Here is a 26498-nt window from a genome sequence, read left to right as displayed (position 1 = left end):
CCCCATGGGTCCCCAGCTCCTAGCGTGGAACCTGGTGCAGAGCGGGCCCTCAGCCAGGAGGCGCAGGGTGTGTGTGTGCGCGCGTGCATGTGCTCATGAGCAAGTGAGCAGCCTGCTCCGAACCCAGCCCTGGCCCCTCGGGGGAGGAAGCCTGGGGTGTGTTGGCCAGGGGCGGTCGTAGAGCTTCTCTCTTCCAGGGCTGAGCTAATCAGCTAGAGAGTAGATTCCAACCCGGAGCAAGCCGGAGAATTTCTGCCAGGAACTATTCTGGTCCTCGGCAGTGGACGTGAGACATTCCTTCGCCAGCTGCAGTTTTGCCGCCCTGCAAACTCAGGTGGTGCTGAACGGCCGCATTACATTCCTTTACCAGAATCCCAGTGTTTTACATTCTTGAAGAGAATGGCTGTCATTCTCAGTTGACACACCATCCCATAAACGGGCCGTTCAGAACTGGATTAGAGATCACCTCTGGATGGAGAAGCTGGGGGGCAAGGAGACTGCCGGGGAGCCGCCGTTCTTATTCTTAGGTACCGTGTCTGCAATCTTTTTACAAATGGTTCAGCCAGAAAACCTGGTCACGTGTGTATGTGTTTGTATGTGTGTGTTGCGGGGTCTGCAGGGGAGAGCTTGCACAGAAGTAGCAAAATGGTGTCTCTAGGGGAGACAGGCAAGCTATTCAATGGCCTGCTCTCCCTGCTTCTCTTGCTAGTTCTCAAAATAAAAAGAACAGGAGTTGTTATTCTTGAGATAGCAACTAGAAATGTTCATAAAGTATCTCTAAAATAGTATTTTATCAGTTAATTAGTGTGTGCTTATACCTGTCCCATTCTCTCAAAGGCTTTTTTTTTTTAAGATCTTATTTATTCATGAGAGACACAGGCAGAAGGAGGAGCAGGCTCCCTGCAGGGAGCCTGATGCAGGACTTGATCCCAGGACCTCGGGGTCATGACCTGAGCCAAAGCCAGATACTCAAACACCGAGCCACTCAGGTGCCCTCTCTGAAAGATTTAAGACAGGGCAGCCCCGATGGCCGAGCAGTTTGGCGCCACCTTCAGCCTGAGGTGTGATCCTGGAGCCCTGGGATTGAGTCCCACATCGGGCTCCCTGCATGGAGCCTGCTTCTCCCTCTGCCTCTCTCTCTCTCTCTGTCATGATTAAATAAATAAAATCTTAAAAAAAAAGAAAAAAGAAAAAAAAAGATTTAAGACAGATGACAGGAAATAATGAAATAAAATTTTTTGAAATTAAAATTGGTTCTTAAGCAGCTATAAATTAGGAAATATAGATGTACACATACCTGTGTGACACACACACACACACACGACACACACGGGGCTCTACTATGGATACTTTTGTCACTTTTTAAAAATTGTCACTTAAAAATTGTCACTTAAAATTTTACTTAAAAATTTGTCACTTATTTTTTTTAATAAATTTATTTTTTATTGGTGTTCAATTTGCCAACATATAGAATAACACCCAGTGCTCATCCCATCAAGTGCCCCCTCAGTGCCTGTCACCCAGTCCCCCCCTGCCCACCTCCCCTTCCACCACCCCTTATTTGTTTCCCAGAGTTAGAGTCGTCTCTCATGTTCTGTCTCCCTTTCTGATATTTCCCACTCATTTTTTCTCCTTTCCCCTTTATTCCCTTTCACTATTTTTTATATTCCCCAAATGAATGAGACCATAAAAGGTTTGTCCTTCTCTGATTAATTTGTCATTTTTAAAACTTAATAGTATCTTGTAATTATTTTACTAATAATATAGTGTAATACTAGTATAGTGTAGTCTATGGTAGTTAATAACTATAGATCATACATTTTTATTGTCCTCCTAGTATTTAATACTGTAACAGAGCATTTATTTTTCTTTTTTTTTTTTTAAGGCTTATTTATTTTAGGAAGAGAGAGAGTGTCTGAGGGGAGGGGCAAAGGGAGAGGGGGAGAAATCCTCAGGCAGACTCCCTGCTGAGTGCGGAGCCCAATACAAGGCTCGATTTCACTACCTGGAGATCATGACCTGAGCCAAAACCTAGTGAGATGCTTAACCGACTGAGCCATCCAGCCACCCCCATTGGATTATTTTCTTAAATACCTTGGAGTAGTTTCCCCAAGTCAAAGATATGGACTTTTTATACTGAGGGTTTTTTTTTTTTTTTTTTAGTTTTAAATAATTGGTAACACGCACAGTGATAAAGTTTACCGTTTTAATTATTTTTAAGTGCATAATTCATCTTCCTCAAGTATATTCAGTGTTGGGCAGCTATCACCAGTACCCATTTCCAAAATTTTTTCATCATCCCAACAACTCTGTACCCAATAAACAGTGACTTCCCTCTCCTTCCCCCTACCTAGCCCGCACGACCTCCACTCTGCTTCCTTCTACAAAGGTGCCTGTTCTAGTGCCCTGTACAAGAGGAATCATGCAGCATTTTTCCTTTTGTGCCTGGTGTATTTCACTTATAAAGTGTTCACTATTCATCCATGTTTTAACATGTATCAGAATTACATTCCTTTTTCTTTTTTTTTTTTTAAGATTTACGATTATTTATTTATTTATTTATTTATTTATTTATGAATGAATGAATGAATGAATGAATGATAGGAGAGAGAGAGAGAGGCAGAGACACAGGAGGAGGGAGAAGCAGGCTCCATGTCGGGAGCCTGACGTGGGACTCGATCCCAGGACTCCAGGATCGCACCCTGGGCCAAAGGCAGGCGCCAAACCGCTGAGCCACCCAGGGATCCCCATACATTCCTTTTTCTGATTGTATAATGGGCTCCATTTTGCTCACTGCTCTGGTTTGTTCTCTCAGTTGACTCCAATGACAGCCTCTACGGGGGAGACTCCAAGTTCCTGGCTGAAAACAACAAGCTGTGTGAGACGGTGATGGCTCAGATCCTGGAGCATCTGAAAACCTTGGCCAAGGATGAGGTAGGTGCCCTGTGTCTGCCCCTCCCCGTCCCCCCGCTGCTGCTCTTTCTCAACACACGAGTTTCTGGGGTGGTTGGACATTGGTCCATTCTGGAAAGGAAACTTGTTCATGTGGGTAATGTGTTTATGTGCAGAGTGATTACTGAGCGCTCCATCCAGGGGTTTTGCTCCTATTTGGCCACTCTCTGAAGTGTCCTGTGTGTTTCAGTGGTTTGCCTCTCCCACCAGAATGTAAGCTCCCTGGGGGTTGGCATCTTGCAACGTGAGTCTTGGAGACCTCCCTGTCTCTGGGGTTCATGTGTCACTCATCACAGCATCCCCACACCCTGAAAAGAGCCTAGCATACAGCAGGTGCTTGATCAATACCTGCGGGATAAATTGCCTGTGCTTTGCACACCTTAGTTTTCATGCCCACAACCAGCCTGAGATGCAAGTGCTGTGTTGATTCTCACTGGACAGAAAAGGAAACTGAGGCTCAGAGAGGTTTCTCCACCGCCCTGGGTTTCCTTTGGTGATAGAACAGGATCCCCACCTTGATTCTCCAGCCCGAACTTTGAACCACTGCATTGGTCTGTTCAAAGCTTTTCCGCTTCCCTTGTAAGAAGTGGCATGTGGTAACCGTCCCACCAGGGTGCAGGTTGTTTCTCTAGCCTTTGTTATATGTGAGTGTAGCACTGAGGACTCTGCGTTTATCATTTCACTTAATTCTCACAACAGACTCGTGAGGCGGGGACAGCTGTGCCTTTACGTAGTACGGGTAGGGAGACAATTCTCGGGTGGTAGCTATGAAATGTGGTCAAGGCCATCTTCTAAAACCCATGTTCTTAGGCACAAATTACATGGAGATGTCAGATGTTGTATCTTTTATGTTTTCAGAGCGGTTTTTCCATATTCTCCAAATAGTTAGATGATTAATCTTAATGTCCATTTAGTGCAGTCTACATACCTACTTAGTTCTCTTCCCCAGTTATGCCAACTACTGCTTCCCTTTTTTTGTAGCTTCAGCCCAAACAGGTGGGTGACAGATGGACCCCAGAGGCCCTGCCTCAGGGTTGGTCAAGGCGGTTAGTTGTTCAGACCTAGGCTTATCTCTGGTGGTGTGTTCAGACTGATTGCTGTTGTGTAGTCGGGGCCTCTGGGAAGGGGATGGAGGTTGGCTGTGCCTTAAGGAGTCAAAGCTGGCGCCTGACCTTTCTCTGCATTCTTTCCGTGGGTCAGCTGGTGCCTGAATTTGTTTCTGCCTCTACATGCTCCCCTGGGTCTTGCTCTTCATTCCCACTTGGCAAGAGACAACCTTATGGCTCATTCCTGATTTCGTCCTGGCAGGCTCCATTCTCTCCTACTTCAATCCCCTTTCACAAACCTGGGGCAGATTTTGGATTGTTTCCCAGTATCTTTCCAGCCTTCCCCTTCCAGCCCAAGGCCTCCATCTCTTCCCTTCCCTGGATTTGTTCCTATATCCGCACCCCATCAAACCCTTTGAAGACCCAATAAGATCAAACTGGATTTTAAGTTTAATTCATGCTCAATTCTGGGGCTAAATGAAATACCACCATTGTGTTTATTACCCCCTTCCCCACGAGAAATGCACAAGAGTATCGTATAGCTGTGGGTGTACACCTGTACGACATACGTAAGTGTTCTGGGTCCCATTATCCCCAGGGTATTCCAAGCAGGTGCTGGAGAGGGTGGTATTTTTTTCTGGACTCCATCCTCCAGTGGCCCCTGCCAAGTTCAGGGCCAGCCTTAGGGTTAGCAGTAGGTCCCACATGCATCACAGCACCCTCTCTAGGGAGGGAGCATGTGTTGGTGTGTCTCACCAATCTGGGGACCCTTCTGGATGCAGGGCTGCAGAACTCTGGGTGGCTGGCTGTCAGGGTTCAGGGCAGAATTAGAACCCCAATTTCTTTAGGGAAACTGGTTTATCAAACCAGTAAGTATCAGAAGAGGCAATTCTCCCCCAACTGGAAGGCCTTTTTCAAACACATGCAGACTCAGGACTGAACGCCCAGCTTTTGTCTCTGCCTACTGGTGGTTTTCAGGGGAGAGCTCTTTCTACCCTACAGGAGAAATGGAGTCCTTTACCTTCACTGCGCTCTTGCTATGTAATCAGGTCCCTTTCTGCTTCTCTGCCGTGAAACATTCTTTTTAGGCGCCTTTTCCTGATTTTTATTTTTTAAAGATTTTATTTATTCATGAGAGACAGAGAGAGAGAGGCAGGCAGAGACACAGGCAGAGGGAGAAACAGACTCCCCACTGAGTGGGGAGCTTGATGCAGAGCTTGATCCTAGGACCTTGGGATCATGACCTGAGCCGAAGGCAGATGGTTAACTGAATGAGCCACCCACCGTGCCCCAGCCTTTTCCTGATCTTTAAAACCATGGGTTCTGGCTCTATTTCTAGCCCAGGGACCTCATAGAGCAGTACTGTGTGTTTACCAGGTTATACCCAAAAAAAATTTGCTACATGGCTTGAACATACATTTCTTTACCCTGATGCAACAGTCTGGGTTTAATCAGAGGTGGTTGCTTACAGCATAAATGACCATAGCCTAGAACAACCCTCAAGCTCTCGATAAAAATAAAGCTGAGAAGTATTCTGGTAGTTGTTACCCTCCACCCTGCCACCATGCAGAGTTTGTTACCTGGGGCCAACTACCACCCCCTGATGTCTGATAGGGTCAAGAGCCTGATGCTAGGCCACTGTGCCTTCTTCATTTACCTCATGTCACATAGGCATTTTATCACATCATCATCATAAGAAGAGTACAGTAGTTTTATTTTTTTTAAATTGTGTTTATATACTCTTGAGACACACAGAAAGAGGCAGAGACATAGGCAGAGGGAGAAGCAGGCTCCCTGTGGGGACTCTGATCTGGGACACAATCCCAGGACCCTGGGATCACGACCTGAGTCAAAGGCAGATGCTCATCCACTGAGCCACTCAGGTGCCCCAGTACAGTAGTCTTTTAAGAGACCACATTAACAGAACTTTTATTATGGTATACAATTCTATTTTGTTAATTTCTTACTGCGCCTAACTTATAAACTATCAGAGGTATGTTATATATAGGAAAAAACAGTACATAAAAGGTTCAGTTCTGTCTATGGTTTCAGGCATTTTCTGGGAGTCTTGGAACATATTTTTGCAGCTATGGGGGGACACTGCTGTAATTGTATTTAATGTATCTTTTTCTCTTGGGGGAGGGGGCATTGATTCCAATAAGGACTCTGAAATAGGATTCTGAAAAAATAGCAAAGTTGGAATTCTTCCAAAGAACATTTCAGCTCACATAAATACCAGGAACATTTGGTGAAAATGTCCTTCTATATACACACACTTATTAGAAAAATAAGGGTGGACCGAGCTAAAATGGAACATACCATCCTTCATTTTAACAATGCAACGTGAAAGTCAGCATAGGCAGGCACGTCATGGCGGGGGTCCTGCAGACAGAATCATTGGGTCTGGTACCTGGGAAGAAGGGATCAGATTGCTCTACCAGGTGGAGAGCAAAGCTTCAGGCTATTGAAAAACCCCAGTGTGGATGCCAGTCCTGAGTGGGTCATCTCTTGGTGCTGCTAGCAGCCCTGCTTCCAAAACTTTCCTCTAAATCTACATGAAGGCGCTAGCCAGTTTACTCATGAGCTTTAGGAAGTTGTTTGTTTGGGTGTGGTGAGGCTGGGAATCATGCCAGACCCGTGGAGCTTCCTGGAAATGAGAGTTCTCATAGGAAAAGAATGAAAAGAAGTTCTTTTCTATTTAAAACCTCTGGGGAAGAGGAGGGGCTTAAGGCTCTGATTTGGTTCTTATGTGTTTGTGGGTTTTTTGGGTCTTCGCATGTTGGCTGGCATGACTTCTCACCCCTCAGATCTGTCTCTCTAATGATTTCACTTTTAATGGGCCTTGCATCTGAAACATGTGGATTGAGCTTTTTAGGGTAAAATGCTTACTGAGAAGATACAGAAGGGAGAAATAGCTAGTTCAGATATTGTCTCGCTTCTCTTTCAAACTGTCTCTCCCACTTCAATGAAATGTAGTTAAAGGACTTCTCTCAGGGGGAGACTCTTAGTTGTATTTGAAATAGAATTTATTTTAGCTTTGTCCTGTAGATAGAAGCAGAAAACGCACCCTTCTGTTGTCCCAGCTGTCAGACAAGGGCCAGCTTAAAAGGCAGCAGCAGGTTGGGCTGGGACCCACTGAATGGTCATCTCTGCCCGGGTTCCTGGTTGGGGTAGAACCACCGTATTGTCTGATTAGATAAAGGACCCCAAGCAGGCATTCGCCAGCCACTTAATGAGTCTGTGCCAGACAGGGGGGGCCGCTTTCCCCCCAGTGCTTGGAGGCTTGGGCGCTGCACAGCATGACCCCAGTCCTTGACCGGCTGGTAATGTTCAGTCAGCTCTGCTGCTTCTGTGACAGGCAGGCTCAACTGGGCGTCCAGTGGAGGTCTCTTCAGTGCCACTCAGCCACCTTCACTCAGCTGTGCTCTGAGCTGTTCCCTGGCAGTTTGGTTTTTTTTCCTCCACCAAGAAGTTTTAAATTCTCACTTGGCAGAGGACAGCAGGAGGGATTAAGTTGGTTCAGCAGTTAGCAGAGTCTGGCTCCTGTGAATATTTGTGGAATGGATGGACAGATTGTTGGTAGGTTGGTTTTGTCCATCTTGAATAGTTGAGAAAAGGAACTCTTAGCCTCTTCAGAATTTGGACTCCTAATGTGATGCTAACACTGGGTCTATGGGAATATTTTATCAGCTAGAGTGGGGGAGGGCACAGGCTCTGGGGTCGGAAGACTGGAGCTCAAATCCCTGCTTTGTACTTAGTAGCAGTGGTCCGTGAGCAAGTTCCCCAAAGCTTTCTGAGCTCTGACTGCTTCTGCAAAATAGGAGCGGATTGGATTCCTCTTGCAGCCTTAAAAAAAGCTGCTGCAAACTCAAGATATTAATTTATTATTTCGGTTTGGTGAGTTGGCACTCACAAGGCTTCAGAAGGTCAAAACCAAAGTGTTGACTGGCTGGCTTCTTTAGGGTATTGGTGGACTTGAGTTTCATCCAGTAGGACTGAGGTACTGTTTCCTTGCTGCCTGTTGGCTGCAGGTTGTTCTTAGTGTCTAGAAGTTGCCTGCCATTTCTTGGCTTTTGGCCCACTTCTGTATCCTCTTCTGTTCCTGGTCTCTCAGAAATTTCTCTGCCTTTTAGGGCTCAAGAGATTAGACTGGGCCCACCCAGATAATCCAGTATTCTCCAAGGTCCACAACTTTAATTACATCTGCAAAATCCCTTCACCCCAGCACCCAGCATAGTGCTTGACTAACCAGGGGTTGGGATCCTGGGAGACAGTGCTACAGATGTGCCTACCATGTGCCTAAGCTGGCTAGAAATGTGCTTCCCACAAAGATTTGCCATGTAGATTAAATAAGATGAGCTGTGAGCCTGGCCCACTTTAAAGGCCTCTTTCTCATTAGCTGCCAGGGAGGAAAGCAGATGCTTTGCTGGACTCACTGATGTTCTTGCATTGTGAGCCATGGGCTTCTAGCAAGGGCCCAGGTCGTTAGCTCTCCGGGGTCCCCATGGACTTGTGACAGAACCTGGCTCCCTGGTTAGGCCCCCTGGTTCACTTGGCCTTCCCGCATGCCTCTGTTTATCTTTCGGAACTTGTATCCTTTCTCCTAGGCCTGGTATTTAATATTCAGGTTTGGTCTACCCAGACCTTGTGGTTAGACATTCCTTGTTTTAGGTACCTCTAATCAGAGGTGAGACTTGGTATTAAGTTCTTATGAAACCTGGGCCTGGCCCCCAAGCACTGGGGAGTGTTGTCTATGGGGAGCTGTCATTTGGTCTTTATTCCTGCCCTTTGGTTGCTGGACTAACTTTGGGTGGCTTGAGGACATACCAGAAAGACATTTTCTTGTAGCCTTTCAGTTTTCATCTATACTTGGAAGAAGCCCTGTCACTTTGTTCCTTTACCTTGCCATGTGTGGAATCTCATGAAAGTATCACTTCTTCCATTTCAGTAATACCCATGTGGGAGGGCACAGAACGGTTTTTTTTTTTTTTTTTAAGATTTTATTTATTTATTCATGAGAGACAGAGAGAGGCAGAGACACAGGCAGAGGGAGAAACAGGCTCCATGCGGGGAGCCCAACGTGGGACTCGATTCCAGGTCCCCAGGATCACGCCCTGGGCCGAAGGCAGGCGCTAAACCGCTGAGCCACCTGGGCTGCCCAGAAAGAAGGATTTTATATGCCTCATCTCATTCAGTCCTCACCCTATGAGGGCATTTCCTTACTCTCCTACAGCTGAAGGCAGGACTTGGGAGGTTAAGCAGCTTACCCTCCAGAAGGTCCCTGGTAGAGCCAGCATCAACACTGGGCGCAGCCCCACATGAGCCCCACTGCCAGATAGTAATCTCTCTCTTCTTTTTCAGGCTCTCAAGCGCCAGAGCTCACTGGGCCTTTCCTTCTTTAATAGCATCTTGGCCCACGGGGACCTGCGCAACAACAGACTCAACCAGCTCTCTGTCAACCTATGGCACCTGGCACAGAGGCATGGCTGTGCAGATACCAGGACCATGGTAAGGCATGCTGGAAGCATGGGGGTCCTGGTAAGCCACATAAACCCAGTGGCCAGAGTACAACTGGCCTGAACAAATCCAGTCTCCTCTTCTTTTTCTTCTGAATAAGATACATATATAAAAGTATCAGTGATTCGTGATCACACCAAAATCTGAGTTTATAAGCAAATTGTAATCTATGAAGTTTTACTTAAAGACTTGGTTGGTTTTTTCCTCCTCCTTTCTCCTTCAAAAGACTTCAGCTGTAAGAAAGCATAAGCTCACAATATGGTTGATTGGTTGGTACCTTGGTGAACCAGAAAGGATTCTGATAGTTCTTTTTCCTCCTAGGTGAAAACTCTGGAATACATCAAGAAGCGAAGCAAACAACCAGATATGGGTCATCTGACTGAGTTGGCCCTCAGGCTTCCTCTGCAAACAAGGACCTGACTGGTGCTTTGAAGCCAAGTCCAGAAAGACCTGCCTTGCTTTTTTTGTTTTATTTTTACATACACAAATTGGTTTAAGCTTTGGCCTCTACCCAAATTTTTGCGACAGTGGAGGAGGAATTGTCAGAGCGTTAAAATCCAATCTTGTTCCTAAGAGTAGCAGTGTCTGTGCACAAGTGGCCTTCAGACTGGCCTTTATTGAGAAACAAAAAATCCAATAACATCTGTCACATGTGTGTGCTTTTTATTTTTTTAATTAGGAAAAGAACCTTGAAAAGGTGTTTACTTTTAAAGAGCCACTGTTCCCTAATTTGAGGGCCTCAAGTCTGGAATGTTGCCTAAACCACCACAGATTTATAAAAAGTAGATGGTTCAATTAACTTTTCTATCAAAAGCAGCTCTTGACAGGACTTAGAATATACTGGTATATACCTAGCTCTCACCAACACAGAAGATGTGGGTGCCATGGCTCAGGCACATGTGGGCACTGCAGGACCACACAGCAGAAGGTGCACAGCTACTGTACCATGTTATGCACAAGCACCATGAGCAGGTGACCTCAGGGCACCCACAGGAACTCCTGGGAAGATGGCAGAGTAAGAAGGCCCTGAATTAACCTCCTCCCACGGACACACCAGTGATGCAACTACACAACATGCAACTCACTGAGAAAATGACCCAGAGACTTAGCAGAACAGCTCTTACACAATTAGACACAAAAAGCTGCAGTGAGAAGGGCAGAGTGTGGTCAAGCCTGTCACTGGGTGGGGTATGCACCAGGAAGATGAGTGCCCATACTGTCTAGTTGTGGAAATCTGTGGGGCTTACCTCTGGGAGAGCCAGAAGGCTATAGAAAACTGAGGCTTTACTCTTCATCACTCTGAGATCCAGCACCGAGGCAGCAGTTTGAAAAGAGCCTGGGTTATGTATACATGAAGGATATTTACTAATTTTCGGGCATGTGCTAGGGGCAACAATGTGTAGGAATTTTCTCTGGGAAGGAAAGAGTTCACAGGTCCAACTTTCCTGCCCACTTTTAGCCTACCTGGTCCAACACTGGCGGGTACCAGTTCTAGCACTTTCTATCTACCCTGCTAGCATCATTGGCACTGCCCAGGCATTTCCCTTAGGACCCACCTTCCCAAAAGGCACAACTCCTGCCCACCAGTGCTCATAGCAGCTGTGGCCAAGCCTCACTGCCAGTCTTGCCAGGGGCTAACCCCACCCATCAGTGCCCAAACAAGCCACACAGGGGACATGTCTGGAGCACCTGCTTCTGGTGGCCGGGGCAGACTGTAGTACTGGCCCCACAGGATACCTTCCACATTAGGCCACTACCTTCAAGACTAGATGTAGCTGATCTAATACATATAAACATGGAGTATGTTCCAAACAACCAAAACAAAACCTCAAAAAAGAACCAGAGATAAGCAATCTACCTGATAAGAGTTCAAAGTAACCACCTATCATAAGTCCACCACCAGGTGGACTTGAATTCAGTGAGGACTTTAACAAAGAGCTAGAAAATATAAAAAAAGGACCAATGAGAGCTGAATATAATAAATGAAAAAGTCACCTTCTAGCGAATCAACATCAAATCAGAGGGTGCAGAAAAATGAATCAGCAATCTGGAACACAGGGTATTAGAAATCAAGGTACAGCAAAAAAATAAAAAATAAGAAAAATAATAATAGAATAAGAAACTTCCGGGACATCATCAAGCATATTAACATTTGTACTACAAGCATCCCAGAAAAGAGAAAAAGAGGCAGAAAATTACTTGAATAACAGATCACTATAACCTAGAGAAGGAAATACCTAGCACCAGGAAGCACAGAGAGCCTCAAACAAAATGAATCCAAAGAGGTCCACAGCAAGACATAATATATTTGGCTCTGGAACAACACAGATCCACTTACATGTGTTTTTTCTATACAGTACAGAACTATATTTTCTCTAGCTTTATTGTGAGAATACAGTATGTGATACATATAACAAAATATGTGTCAATCAGCTATTTAAGGCTTCTGGTCACCAGTAAGCTATTATTAGTTAAATTTGGGGGGAATCAGAAGTTATATGTGGATTTCTAACTGCACAGGGGGATTAGTGCCCCTAACCCCTGTACTGTTTAGGGGTCAACTGTAGTTACAATGTCAAAAATTAATGAAACTTTAAAGGCAGGAGAAAAGCAATAATATACAAAGGAAACTCCCACAAGGCTATCAACTGATTTTTCAGCAAAAACTATGCAGGCCAGAAAGGAATGGTCTGATCTATTCAAGGTGCTGAAAAGAAAAAACCTATAGCCAAGAATACCTGCCAAGATTATCATTCAGAATTGCAGGAGAAATAGTTTCCCAAACAAAAGAGTTCATCACCACTAAACCATCCTTACAGGAAATGTTAAAGGGACTTTAAGTGTAAAAGGACATAACTAGATGAAAATGATGAAAGAAAAAAATTTCATTGGTAAGAATAAACATACAGTAAAGGTAGATCAATCATTTATAATAGTATGAATGTTAAAAGACAAAAGTAGTATCATCAATTATATCTACAATAATAAGTTAAGAGATACACAAAAAGATGTAAAGTACGACACCAAATACATAAAATGTGGAAGAGGAGAGCAGTAAAAATGTAATGCGTTTAGAATATGTTCAAACTTAAGTGACCATTAAAATAAATGCTATATACATTGTTATATATGAACCTTGCATGGTAACCAAACACCAAAAACCTAAGATACACAAAAAATATGAAAGAATCCAAGCCTGAAAGTCATCAAACAAGAGAGAACAGAAAAGAATAAAGACAACCAGAAAACAATTAAAATGGAAGTACAGTTGACCCTTGAACAGCATAGATTTGAACTCCACATGGATTATTTTCAAGAAGTACAATACTGTAAATGTTTTCTATTCCATATGATTTTTAAAAAATATTTATTTATTCATGAGAGACAGGCAGAGACACAGGCAGAGGGAAAAGCAAGCTCCGTGCAGGGAGCCCGATTTGGGACTAGATCCTGGGACTCCAGGATCATGACCTGAGCCGAAGGCAGATGCTCAACTACTGAGCCATGCAGTTCCCTATTCCTTATGATTTTACTATTTTTAACTTACTTTAATACAGTATGTAATAATCTATTCTACAAAATATGTGTTAATCAACTGTTTATGGTACCGAGCAAGGCTTCTGGTCAACAGTAAGTTTTAATACTTAAGTTTTGGGGGACTCAAAAGTTCTATGTGGGTTTTCAACTGCGTGGAGGTCAGTCGGTATCCCTAACCACCACCTTGTTCATGGGCAAATGTATTTACTTCTCAATAATTACTTTAAATGTACTAAATGCTCCAATCAAAAGAGAGTAACTGAAAGAATGATTAAAAAAAAAAAAAAAAACGACCCATCCATATGATGCCTGTAAGAGACACTTCAGGCCACAAGAACAAGCAATCAAAATTAAAAATCAGAAAAACCACAAACACATTGATGCTGAACAACACGGTACTAAACCAATGGATCAGTGAAGAAACCAAAAAGGATAAAAACATACCTTGTGACAAATAACAGGAACACAACATTCCAAAATCTTTGGGACACAGAAAAAGCAGTTCTAAGACGGAAATTTTTGGTGATACAGACCTACCTTAAGAAACAAGAAAAATCTAACACAATCTAGCCTTAGAACTAAAGGAACTAGAAAAAGAACAAACAAGCCCAAAGTTCATGAAACTTTAAAGGCAGGAGAAAACTGCTGTCACGTTAGAAGGAATGAAATAATGAAGATTAGAGTGGAAGTAAATGAAATAGAGACCCAAACCAAACCCCAACAACCCAATAACAAAAGACCAACGAATTCTTGAAAAGATAAAATTGATAAACCTTTAAACCACACTCAAGAGAAAGAATCCTCAGGTATACAAAATCAGACATGGAAGAGAAGTTACAATGGACACTACAGAAATATGAATTATAAGAGACTACAAAAAATTACATGCCAACAAACTGGACAACCTAGAAGAAATGGACAAATTACTAGGAATGTACAATCTCCAAAACTGAATCAGGAATAGGAAATCTGGACAGAACTGTTACTAGTAATGACAGTGAATGAGTAATCAAAACACTCCCAACAAACAAAAGTCTAGGACCTGATAGCTTCACAGGTGAAGCCAAACATTTAAAGAGTTAATACCTATCCTCCTCAATTACTGCAAAAAATTGAAGGGGAATGAATGCTTCCAAATTTTCTATGAGGCCAGCGTTACTCTGATACCAAAACCAGACAAAGATACTACAGGGAGAAAAAAGCTAATTATAGGCCAATAACATCCCTGATGAACACCAATGCAAAACTCAACAAAATATTAGCAAGCCAAATTCAACAAAACATTGAAAGGATTACTCACCAAGATCAAATGGATTTATTCCAGGGATGCAAAGATAGTTCAGTATCTGCAAATCAATCAATGTGACACACTACATTAACAAAATGAAGAATTAAAAATGATGATCATCTCATTAGACGCAGAAAATTTGACAAAACTCAACACCTATTCATGATAATAACTCTGAACACGGTGGGTATAGAAAGAACATACTTCATCATTATAAAAGCCCAAGCCCCTAACATACCCCATCATGAAAAGCTGAAGGTTTTTCCTCTAAGATCAGGTACAGGATAAAGATGTCTGCTCTCCCCAGGTTTATTCAACACAGTACAGAGGTCTGAGCCGTAACAATCATGTAAGGAAAACAAAAGGCATCCAGATTGGTAAAGAGGTAGTAAAACTGTCACTATTTGCAGGTGACACAATTTGTGCAGGTCTGCTATGGGAGGGGATCTGCAGCCTCAATGGGAGTTTTAGGTGGGCTGCAGGTCCCTTCCCAGAGCAGACCTACACAAACCCTGCTACACAGAAAACCCTAGAGACCAAAAACCAAAACCAAAAAAAAAAAAAAAAAAAAAAAAACCCAACACCACTATAATAATAAATGAACTCAGTAAAAGTTGCAAGATACAGAATTAATAAACAGAAACTGTTTCATTTCCATACACTAATAATGAACTAGCAGGAGGAGAAATTTTTTAAATCCCTGTTTATAACTTCATTAAAAAGAATAACACAGGACAGAGAAGACTCTCCACAGCTAAATGTAGAAGAGAGGCCACACCGAAGTAGGTAGGAAAGGGGGGAGACCCGGATGGGAGCTAAACTGACTACAGGACTGTCCAGGGAAGGGAGGGGTGCCACAGGGGAAAGGAGGAGGTCCTCACCCCAAGAATGGGGAGCCCAGACAGGAAAGATAAATCAACTTTTCATTTAGCTTTGAAAAGCAGGGAGCATCATAACTCCACTAGTCCTTAAAATCAGTGCAGCCTGATGCTTGGGACTTTAAAAATAGGAGGGCTCAGCTCTGGGAGGACAATAGGAAATGGACTCTATCCTTAAGTAGACCATACAAGAAACAGCCCCATCGAGATAAAACATAAAGTAGCAGTTTGAGAAACACCTGGGATATACAATAGGGAGATTGGTTTACTAATACAGCAGCATGTGCTGGAGGGGCAGGGATCCTTGGGAGACTTCTCCAAGAACAAGGGAGCTGGTGAATGCCATCCCCCTCCCCCCTGCCGGAGCCAAACATACACAGACACCTGTAGGAACCAGCAGTGCACACCATTTTCCAGGTAGCTTGATGACACTGTGCACCCAGCCCCACACTTCTGTGGATCTACCCACTCCAACCTGGCAGCCTTGGCAGGACTTTTAGGTAGCTGCAGATCTCTTCCACAGCAGACCTGCACAAACCCTGCTCAACCATGTGCTCCGGCATTCTATGGAACTGCTTCTTTCAATGCACCATTGGCCAGAGCCCATCCAAAGCAGTGTCACAAGCCTGGTAATGTGCAAGTGGCCCCAACAGGTGCCAGCACCACTCCAAAGTAACTCCTGCCCCAGGGGAGGGGAAGATAACCCCACACACTCGTCTATGATCTCAGCAATGGGCTGGGAGCAGACATCTGGTCTGACTGCAGGCCCTATCCACCAACAAATCTTCTCAGGGGTCAATGCAAGGAAAAGTGCCTGTAGTTGAGTGCTACTGCATCTCTGACAAATCCTTGGTCTGGTTCACCTCAAGCCAGAGGTGGCCCAAGACTTGCCCTCTAACACAGAGACCAAACCCTGCCCACAACAGACAACCACTGCTGACAAGTGAAGGCAAAAGCAGCTCAGCCACAGTTAACAGGGCTCTCACAACACACATAGCAGAAACCCCAGAAGCACCAGATTCTGGTAAATGGGACATTGCAGGACACTACAGGACCACTTCTTCATAAGGCCACTACTTTCAAGAGCAGAAGAGGCAGCTGACTTTCCTAACACATAGAAAGAGACACATAGACAAAATGAAGTGATAAAGGTTTATGTCACAAATGAAAGAACAAGACAAAATCATAGCAAGAGAGCTAAACATAATGGAGCTAAGTAATATATATATGCCTGATTAATAATTTAAGTAATAGTTATAAAGATACTCACTGGACTAAAGAGTGGAGGACCTCAGGAAGACCCTTAACAAAGAGAGAGAAAACATAAAAAGAACTAATCAGAGATAAAGAACTCAATAAATAAAATGCATAATACACTAGATGGAATAAATACAGGAAGAACAGATGAATGACTTGGAGGACAGAATAATAGAAAGCAATCAAACAGAACGAGAAAAAAAATGAAAATATACTTAGGGAATTCAGCAACACTATCAGCCTAACAATATTTGCATTACAGGAATCCCAGAAGAAGAAATACAAAGGGGGGCAGAAAGTTTATTTTAGGAAATAGCTGAAAAGTTCCCCAAATCTGGGGATGGAAACGAATCCAGATCCAGGAGGCACAGAGAGCCCCTAACAAAATCAACCCAAGGAAGTCCACACCAAGACACATGGTAATTAAAATGGCAAAGAGTAGTAATAAAGAGAACTTTAAAAGCCACAAGGGAAAACAGTTACATACAAGGGAAACCCTGTAAGGCAATTATATGATTTTTCAACAGAAATGTTTACAGGCCAGAGAGGAGTGGCATGATATATTCAAAGTGCTGAAAGGATGAAACCTGCAGCCGAGGATACGCTTTACAGCAAGGTTATGGTTCAGAATAAGAGGGTTTCCCAGACAAAATTAAAGGTATTCATGACCACTACACTAGCTATATAAAAAATGTTAAAGGGGACTCTCTGAATGGAAAGGAGGGACAATAAATAGGAGCAAGAAAAGCAGGAAGCACAAAAGTAGTAAAATTAAGTGTATCTATGAAAATCAGTCAAGAGATTCACAAAATAAAAGGATATAAAGTATGACACTATAAACTTTAAATGTGTATGGGGGAATAAATAATGGATTCAAACTTAAGGGACCATCAACTTAATGTAGACTGATGTAATGTATACACGTTATATACAAACCTAATGGTAACCACAAATCAAAAATCAATACTAGATATGCAAAAAAATAAAGGAATCCAAGTATATCACTAAAAGCCAGCAAACAGTGAGAAAAGAGAGAAGGAACAGAAAAGAACTTCATAAAACAAGCAAAATAGCAATAAATACATATCTTTCGTGAATTGCTTAAAATGCAAGCAGCCCAAAGGTCTATTGATAGATGAATGGATAAAGAGGATGTGACACACACTCAAATATTACTCATCCATAAAAAGGAAGAAAATCTTGCCATATGCAACATGGATGAATCTGGAGTATAACACTAAGTGCAGTCAGTCCGAGAAAAGATAAATACCGTATGATTTCACTCAGATGTGCAATTTAACAAAACAAATGAACAAAGAAAAAAAGAGACAAAAAAACTAGACTCTTAACCATGGAGAACTGATGGTTCCCAGAGGGGAGGTAGATGGGGCGATGTGTCAAAATTGGTGAAGGGGATTAAGAGTACACTTATTATGAGGAGCACTCAGGAATGTATAAGAATTGTTGATTCACTGTATCATACACCTGAACTAATATAACACTGTATGTTAATTACACTGGAATGCATACATACCTAAGAATAAATTTAACCAAGGAGGTGAAAGAACTACACTGAAAATTATAAGATACTGATGAAAGAAACTGAAGATCACATAAATAAATGGAAAGATATACTATGCTTGTGGATTGGAAGAATTTTGTTAAAATAGCCACACTACCCAAAGCAATCTACAGGTTCAGTGCAATCACTATCAAAATACCAACAGCATTTTCCACAGAACTAGAACAAATAATCCTATAATTTGTGTGGAATCACAAAATACCCTAAATAGCCAAAGCAATCTTGGGAGAGAAAAACAAAGCTGGAGGTAGCACAATCCCAGATTTCAAACTACACTACAAAACAGTAATAATCAAAGGATAACGGTACTGGAACAAAAACAGACAAAGATCAATAGAGAACAGAGAGCCCAGAAATAAACTCACACTTATATGGTCAATTAATCTATGACAAAGGATCCAACAATGGTGGGGAAGAGTCTCCTCAATAAATGGTGTTGGGCAGATGCCTGGGTGGCTCAGCGGTTGAGCGTCTGCCTTAGGCTTAGAGTGTGATCCGAAGGTCAGGGCTCAAGTCCCGCATTGGGCTCCTTGCAGGGAGCCTGCTTCTCCCTCTATGTCTCTGCCTCTCTCTCTCTCTCTCTCTCTCTCTCTCTCTGTGTCTCATGAATAAATAAAATCTTTAAAAAATAAATGGTGTTGGGAGAATCGGACAGATACAGCAAAAGAATGAAACTGTACCACTTTCTTACACCACATACAAAAATATAGTCAAAATGGATTTAAGACTTATATAAGAGATAAAACCATAAAACTCCTGAAGGAAAACCTAAGCAGTAAACTCCTAGACAATGGTCTTAGCAGTATTTTTCTGGATCTGTCTCTTCAGGCAAGGACAGCATAAACAAAAATAACTGAGATTTCATCAAATTAAAGAACTTTTGCACAGCAAAGGAAATTATCAACAAAATGAAAAGGCAATCTACCGAATGGGAGCAGATATGTGTAAATATTTGATAAGGACTTAATATCCAAAACATATTAAAAAAAAAAAACACCTCATAAACTAAACACCAAAGCCCCTCAAATAATTCAGTTAAAAATGGGCAGAGAACCTAGACATTTTTCCAAAGAAGACATACAGATGGCCAACAGACACATGAAAAGATGCTCAACATTACTTGTCACCAGAGAAATGCAAATGAAAATCACAATGAGACATCACCTCATACCGTTAGACTATAAAAAAAAAAAGACAAGAAATAAGTGTTGGCAAGGATGTGGAGAAAAGGGAACCCCCATGTGCTGTTGGTGGGAATGTAAATTGGTGCAGCCATGGAAAATAGTATAGAGGTTGCTCAAAAAATTAGATACCATACGATCCACTTCTGGGTGTTTACCAAAAAGAAAACAAAAATGCTGATTCAAAGAGATAATATGCATCTTTATGTTTATCCCAGCATTATTTACAAGAAGAGCCAAGATACGGATACATTCTACATGTCCACTGATAATTTGGTGTGTATTCATGTATGTACACACACACATACAACACACATGAGTATTACTCAGCCATCAACAACATGGATACACATATGGGTACTATGGTAAGTGAAATAAGTCAGGAAAAGACAAATACCATATAATTTCACTTACATGTGAAATAAAATAAATAAATGAGCAAACAAAAAACAGAAAGACTCATAAATACAGAGAAAATACTGGTGGTTGCTAGAGGAGAGGGGAATGGGAGGAAGAAGGAAATAGGCAAAGGGGATTAAGAGGTACAAACTTCCAATTAAAAATAAATCCAGGGATATATGTAAAGCATAGGGAATATAGTCAATAATACTGTAATAATTTTGTACAGTTACAGAGGGTAATTATATTTTTTGTGGTGAATATTTTTTAAAGCATTATAAATGTCAAATGACTATGTTGTACACATGAAACTAATATACTGTATGTCAATCAACTATACTTCAATTAAAAGTAAATTTAAAAAAACACTATGGTGGATTAGAGAAAGTGAGGTCAAATCTGCAATTCCCTCTGTGGCTTCCATGGAAAGTATACTATAAATGAATAAACCTCCCAAAGGAACATTTATGTTCATGACTGTTCATTTAATTACTTCTGACTCTTTTCATCCATAAAAGAACTTGTCTAAACATATTGCCCTGTTTGCTTTGCAGCCATAATTCTAAACTGCATGTGATTATACTTTTTTACCACCAGATTTTCGGAATCTGGAATCTGATTCTTGTATTACTGCTAATGAGCTTCCACTGACATTTTACTCTGAATCAGTAAAAGCATTAATATTGATTGGTGGTGATTTCACAGCCTAGAAGTCTGTGCTCAGGAAAATGCATCCATTTGATCCACTTGTGGATTACAGTGCTCCAAACTTTAGTACTTTTAGAAGGTACACACTGGACATAAATTACATTTCATTTTTATGCTGTGAAATGTAGGACGACAGTTCACAGCTAATCTCAGTAAAAGTGGCTAAAATAATTTTTAAAAATAAATTTACATTAAACTCATATTTTTACTGAACAGTTTAGGACCAAAGAATATGCTATTGATTTTCTGATTAACTTAATTGTGAATTTTTCCCCACCCCCCACCAACCCCCGGCCCCTAGCCTGAGAAAAGATCCTACATTAAAGAATAGTGGATACTGAAGAGTACCCCTTTTGTTCCCCTTTACTGAACATACAGAAATTCAGAAAACATGGTGGTACTGCTCAAATATTACCAAGTGACCTTTATTTCACAAAATTATCTCCATTAAAATTATTTCATATACCACTATTATACTATTTAAATGAAACACAATTGGCAAATTCACAATCACCCGCTTTAAGTCCTTTCTCCTACTCTGAGGCTGCCCACATTAGACAGAGTTCATTCCCAAGCCTGAGTAACCTAATGTTTTTAAATTGACATGAGTTAGGACTTCCGTATTGGGTTGAGTGTGCATTACACCAAAGGAGCTTTGGAACCATCTGTCACCTAGTCCAGGCAAAGGCTTAGATTTTCTTTTTCTTTTTTAAGGCTTAGATTTTCTATGATCTTTTGTGGTTTTACCTCAGCCCATTACTGAATCAATTAGCCAGCTTCTGGAAACCACAGCCTACGGGGGATAAAATCTACTGTCATTACAAAGGACAATGGAACAATAAAAATTCTAAGAGTTTTAGGAAATAAGAAAAACAAGGAAAAGTTCTGCATGAGACCTACATTACTTTTCTATTGCTGCTTTAACAGATTACCACAAACTTAGAGGCTTCCATCAACACAATTTTATCACCCTGTGGATCTATTTGTCCTAAGTCCAACAGGTCTCAGGGGGCTTTACCCTCAAAATGAAGGTGTGCAGGGCTTTATTCCTTCTGGAGGACGGAGGCTCTGGGGGAGAATCTATTTTCTGGCCTTCTGTAGCTCTAGAGGCTACCTGCATTCCTGGGCTTGTGGTCCATTCCTTTATCTTAAAACCAGCAACAGCTTGTCAAGTTTTTCTTACAAGCCTCTTCTACATTTCTGCCTCCCTCTTCTTCTACAGTTAAGGACCTGGCATCGGGCCCTCAGACAATCCAGGATAATCTTATTTTAAGGTCAGCTGATTAGCAACTATAATTCCATCTGCTACCCCAAACTCACTTTTGTTTTTTGCCCTAACATATCCATAGGTTCCAGTGACTAGGACATGGACATCTTGGGCCAGGAGACATTAATTTGCCAATCACAAACCTGAATAATTCTAAGTTTGTAGAGCTGAATACACAATTTCTTTTAGATGAGAACTTTGTCTATCTAGCAAATACTTTTGATGGGTCAGTCTAGTCATGGAATGGAAGTCTTTAGCCAGAGCCAATGGGCTAAGGCAGAAACAGCAGGAATCAGCCCAGAGAATAAAGTGATTAATAATCATGGGGTTTCAGAGACACGTGGATAAGGGCACTCTAAGGAGGGAAGGACCCTGCCTCAGAAGTACGCTCAGTTGAGTGAGAAATCCCCAAGGAGAAACAGCCAACACGTGTGAGAACAGGGCTGTTAAATATTCAACTAGGACCTTGGCTGTGCTATACACCAGACCTCTCCTGCCCCAAATCTGAGTAAAAATCCCCAAACCGCCTGCTGCAGTGGAGACATGCTGTGTTTTACACCGTATCAAGACGTCAAGAACCTAGGAAATCGTTCCCAAAAAACCCTTGCAGATTGATGGCACTGGACATGGGGGAAAGGGGCAGAGGTGGCACAAGCCATTGCTGTTTCCTTTACAGAGGAGAGGAGCCCAGCTCCCACAGGAAGCTCAGTGTAAATGCTTCCGGGACTGCAGCCTGCTGCAGGGCAGAGACCGGCTCACCTGAGAAATGGCGTCTCTGTTGCTCCTGTTGGTGCAGACCAAGATTAAGCCCACTGAGCCCACTGGCCATCTTGCTGTCTTGGCTGTTCAACCTGCTCTGGCTAGACCCTGCTTCAGAAACAAACCACAGTAAATCTTCCCCGAGCCAGTGTAGACCTTCTCAGCCAAGTGATACATTAAGTTTGAAAGTCAAATCCTATTACACAGGCTATTTATACGAAATGACAGGGAGAGGCCTGACCATCACATGCTAATGAGAACTATCACTATGGGGACAAGAGAGTGGACAACTGATTAGGTTCTCTCCGGAATCACCCAAGAGATGGCTGAGCACAATCCTTCCTGACAAGCCAAGTCAGGCCCAAACTGTAGTGTGATCTCTTGGCAAGTTGAAAACAATTCGAGAAGCAGTCAGTACAGCGAGTGAATTCCTGTAGTGTTGATCAAGGCCTGGAGAGATTTAGCCCCCTGTGAAAGGACAAGGTGCTCTGAAGGAGCTAACTCAACTACAGAACCTTACCTTCCGGGCATTTAGAAGGCCTCTTCCACTATGTACCTCAAGGCTGAATCCATCAAGGCCCAATTCACATTGTGAGTGAAGTGGCCCACCTGAAACATCGCTAGCATAGAGTTGTATGACTCTTGACTTGGCCAATGCTTATTAGTTGGGGCCCAGGCCAGCCTGCCTCACCTCTGCCCAGTGGGATAGTAGTGGACTCCATGTTTGTCTTGTCAACTCCTCACTCTTCCTTTATGACTAGCCTGAGGAGCATCTTCCTTCACATGCCAGGGGATGGGTCAGAAATGGGTATATGACCCACTACTAGGCAAGGAATTATGATAAAAGGTCTTCTGGAACTTTCCTTGGGCCATAAGGTTTTTCTTTTTCCTCTAGAATGTTTTAGTATCTTAAAATCCTGCCTAGGATTGCTACAGCCATTCTTTCAGCAGCCTGATGAAGCCAACAGGATGAAGGGAACAGAAAGGAAAAGAATGTTTCCTTGTTGAGTTGCTGAATCAACCCCCTACACATCAGGACTTCCTGCCCAGTGAGAGACTGAGTATGCTGGCTATTTAGTTAGGCCTGCCTGAGCTGGAATGTCTATAGGAGGCATTTAGGCCAAGTGATGTGAAAATGTCCCACTCAGAACCTGTATTTTCAAAAGCAAAGTGCTAGATGAATGGAGAGAGTGGTCATTTGTCACTCAAGTCACTGTACCTGGAGCTCTGTGAGGCTGATTGTAGAGTATAGGCATATTAACAGTATCATGATGAGACAACTTCCTGTGTCATCCCCACACATGCAGGCCTCCTGGCACTGGACTTCCATCAGAGAAGTCTGCTAGGATTCTCTTTCTTATGGTCACAAAGATTCTAATAAACATATGCCTGGGAATTTGCCATTGGTTCATTAAGACTAACAGTCTCTATAAAATGGCTTGGTTAGAATTCAGTTACAGCATAAAGATTAAATCCAAGCTCAACACTGAGGATGGAAGGCAGGCAGCCAGAAAAGGCAAAATTGGTTTAGAAACACATTTCCCAACAGCAGAAGGTCAGCCACATCTGCTTGGTGGTGACTCAGACCCCTTTTTGTCTGTAGCTACTCCAGGATGGGAAAAGAAAATGAGCTTGCTCTTAACTGTTCACCATCAATTCTACTTCCTATTTGAGATTTAAACATCTAACAAAACTTCTGTCTCTTAATTAAGAGATTTTCATCCCCCATGGGTATTCTTGGTGAAATTCCCTAGAAGGGGACATCTGTAGTAGTGAAAAGTGACACAGGATGTGGGGTACAAAAGTCCAACAATTGGCACTTACTGGTTGAGTGAACCCAGGCAATTTTATTACTTCATCCCTGAACCTCAGTTTCCTCATCAGTAAGATGGGGATAATAGCACCTATTTCATAATTACTAACTACATTACTGCAAGGGAAACACAGTAGTACGTACCTGGCACATACTAAGCACTCAGCAAATTCAGCTATTATTTATATATGCTGATGTCTTCAAACAGGGATGGAATCTTAATACAGAAAACAGGAGGTGTCAGCCACTCATATGTCCTCTTGGCTTCTGAAACATGAGCTCCCTGACCCCAGTTCATCCAAGCACATGGGCATAGTTTTCCTTAATCTCTGCAGAGGTGTGATTTGAGACAGTTGTCAGATGGCTTCCAACTGCATAACTGAATAATAAAAGCAATTTTGGCTGTTTTGAAGGACTAGACAGTAGACTTTAATCTTCAAACTTGATGGACTTGGAAGCATTCCTGTCAATATAAAAGATTTTGTCTGGAGCAGAGGAGAAGCCAAGGCCAGCACCACGCTTGTACTTCCAGCTCATGGCCCGGTCATAGTCCCGCTGCAGGTTCTGCTGCAGGGCGTCGGCTGCCTTCTTGTTGAGAGCCATGTTGGGCCTTCCAATTGTGTTAGAGGGGCGGCTGAATGAAGGGGACATGTTTTTAAAGCCACCCATAAGTTTGAGAAATTTCAATTTCTGTTCCTCATTTTCAAAACCAGCAGTATCCCACTGGCCAAACTGAGTTCCCTGTGGTAAGAGAAAAAACGTGGTTATTTTCCTGGTTTCCGAAGCCCTGTCCTTTCCCCAACCCCAGCCTCACCAGGGAGGATCCAGCTGATTAAATGTTTGCAGGCACAGTGCTTATAAGCACATCAATGGGCTGTCTTCTTAATTCTAACAGAGCTCTATAAGGAATACTGTTAGCATTCCCATGCTACGATGAGGAAATGGAAGTCTGCAGCCTAACTGGGAGTACACACTTATTACTGACCCTGCGGGAATTCCATCTCAGGTCTGCCCAACACCAGGGCCCACCCTGGAACTGCCTGCCTGTCTGCTTTACTCCTCCCCTCACTCACAGCAGAGAATGGCACAGCTCACCTCACCAGCTAGCCATTCTTCCCTCAGCCTAAGGTTTCTGAAAGGTGGAAGGAGGAAGAGGGAAAGTGGGATCTGAAATGCACATCTCTTTGCACAAGCACTGCATTTTACAGCAGGGAGTGGAGACCTGGCGAGGTCAAGGATCACACAGCTGAGTCCGTGGGTGAGCCAGTCCAGGAACTTGGGGTCCCACTTCCTGTCTAGAGTACTCTACTACCTATACACAAATCACCCATGTTCCAGAAAATCCAAGACAGTCCCTCAGAGGAGCTGCTTAAGAAAAGACCCATGTCCTTCCCATATCTGTGAGAAACAAGAAACCCAGCTCAAGAAAACTATGACTTTGAAGTCACACAGACCCAAGGATCAAGCCCACCTGTGTGACCCTAGCCAAATCACCTAACCTCTCTGAGCCTCAATAGCCTCATCTACAGAATAGGTGTGTAACACCCCTCTCACAGGGCTTTAGCTAAAAATCAAATCTGATTTTACACCAACAACCCAGAGTACAATGTTTGGCACACCTTAAAACCTTGATGATTTGTCATTCTTCTCACCCTACCCTGATTGCTGACCTTTATACTCTCTGGGAACTTTCCACTTGCAAGCCAAATGCCAGCTTAGCACTTATTTCTAGGTCAGTTTTGGGAGAACAGTAAGAACCAGTCATTGCTACACCTGCCCTGAGTGAACTAGTAACAAATTCTCCCAGCTTCATTGTGACCCAGATGTAGGCATTATTACAGCTTCCCAGGCCTACAACTTCTAGAATAAGACACCACCTTTGACAGTCCTGCACTGGTTCTGAGGAGAGTGCTGCCAGAGGCTGCCCAGTCATGGGTGAGCTAGCTCTTCCAAGGGCTGCTGACCCACTCAAAGGGGACCTTCCCGCAGGGGCCCACAGCCAGTCTGGAATCCTCACCACTTGCCTCAGCAGACAAGTGGCCTTGGGTCCTGGGAGGCAATGCCTCCTAAAGCGTCCCCAGCAGATGCCACCCCTGTGCCCCAGGATCTCTCCCTCACCAATAAGGTCTTTTAGGCACAGCCTCTGGGGCCACAGGTTCTGAATGATGCTGCCCTGTTTCTTGCTTTCCTCAACTCAATCAGGGTGTTTTATCCGATCCACTCTGTTCAAGAGGATGTGATGAAAGGAGAAGAGCTACCGAGGGAAGACACATAACAAAGCCCCTCTCCATACCCTACTGGGCCAGAGTAGAAG

The 26498-nt window shown here is 43.0% G+C and overlaps 2 protein-coding genes across 15 annotated transcripts in view; one reads left to right on the top strand and one right to left on the bottom strand.

The window, feature by feature from the left end:
• Positions 1-10164, top strand: part of VPS35L (VPS35 endosomal protein sorting factor like) — a 115800-nt gene extending 105636 nt beyond the window's left edge. For all 5 annotated transcript variants that reach the window (XR_003235666.2, XM_026003204.2, XM_072753740.1 and 2 more), the window contains 3 exons: positions 2816-2934; positions 9360-9506; positions 9837-10164. Coding sequence is in view for 4 of the 5 variants with exons in the window: in XM_026003204.2 (XP_025858989.1) it covers positions 2816-2934; positions 9360-9506; positions 9837-9935 (365 nt within the window). In the remaining variant the exon portion in view is untranslated. The remainder of the gene's footprint in view (positions 1-2815; positions 2935-9359; positions 9507-9836) is intronic.
• The window catches only part of KNOP1 (lysine rich nucleolar protein 1), a 30320-nt gene continuing 13981 nt past the window's right edge, over positions 10160-26498 (bottom strand). For 3 of the 10 annotated variants that reach the window (XM_072753743.1, XM_072753742.1, XM_072753741.1), the window contains exon 5: positions 19420-24925. In XM_072753743.1, the coding sequence (XP_072609844.1) occupies positions 24614-24925 (312 nt within the window). In that variant the 3' untranslated portion in view covers positions 19420-24613. Of the gene's footprint in view, positions 14399-14578; positions 14672-16488; positions 16521-19419; positions 24926-26498 lie in introns of those variants that run through there. The other 7 variants (XR_012000624.1, XR_012000620.1, XR_012000623.1 and 4 more) reach the window with 6 other exon arrangements.

The sequence above is a fragment of the Vulpes vulpes genome, chromosome 3 (genome assembly GCF_048418805.1).
Source record: "Vulpes vulpes isolate BD-2025 chromosome 3, VulVul3, whole genome shotgun sequence".
Taxonomy (NCBI): Eukaryota; Metazoa; Chordata; class Mammalia; order Carnivora; family Canidae; genus Vulpes; species Vulpes vulpes.
Note: the sequence above shows the minus strand (reverse complement) of the source record. Positions and strands in the feature narration are given on the sequence as shown.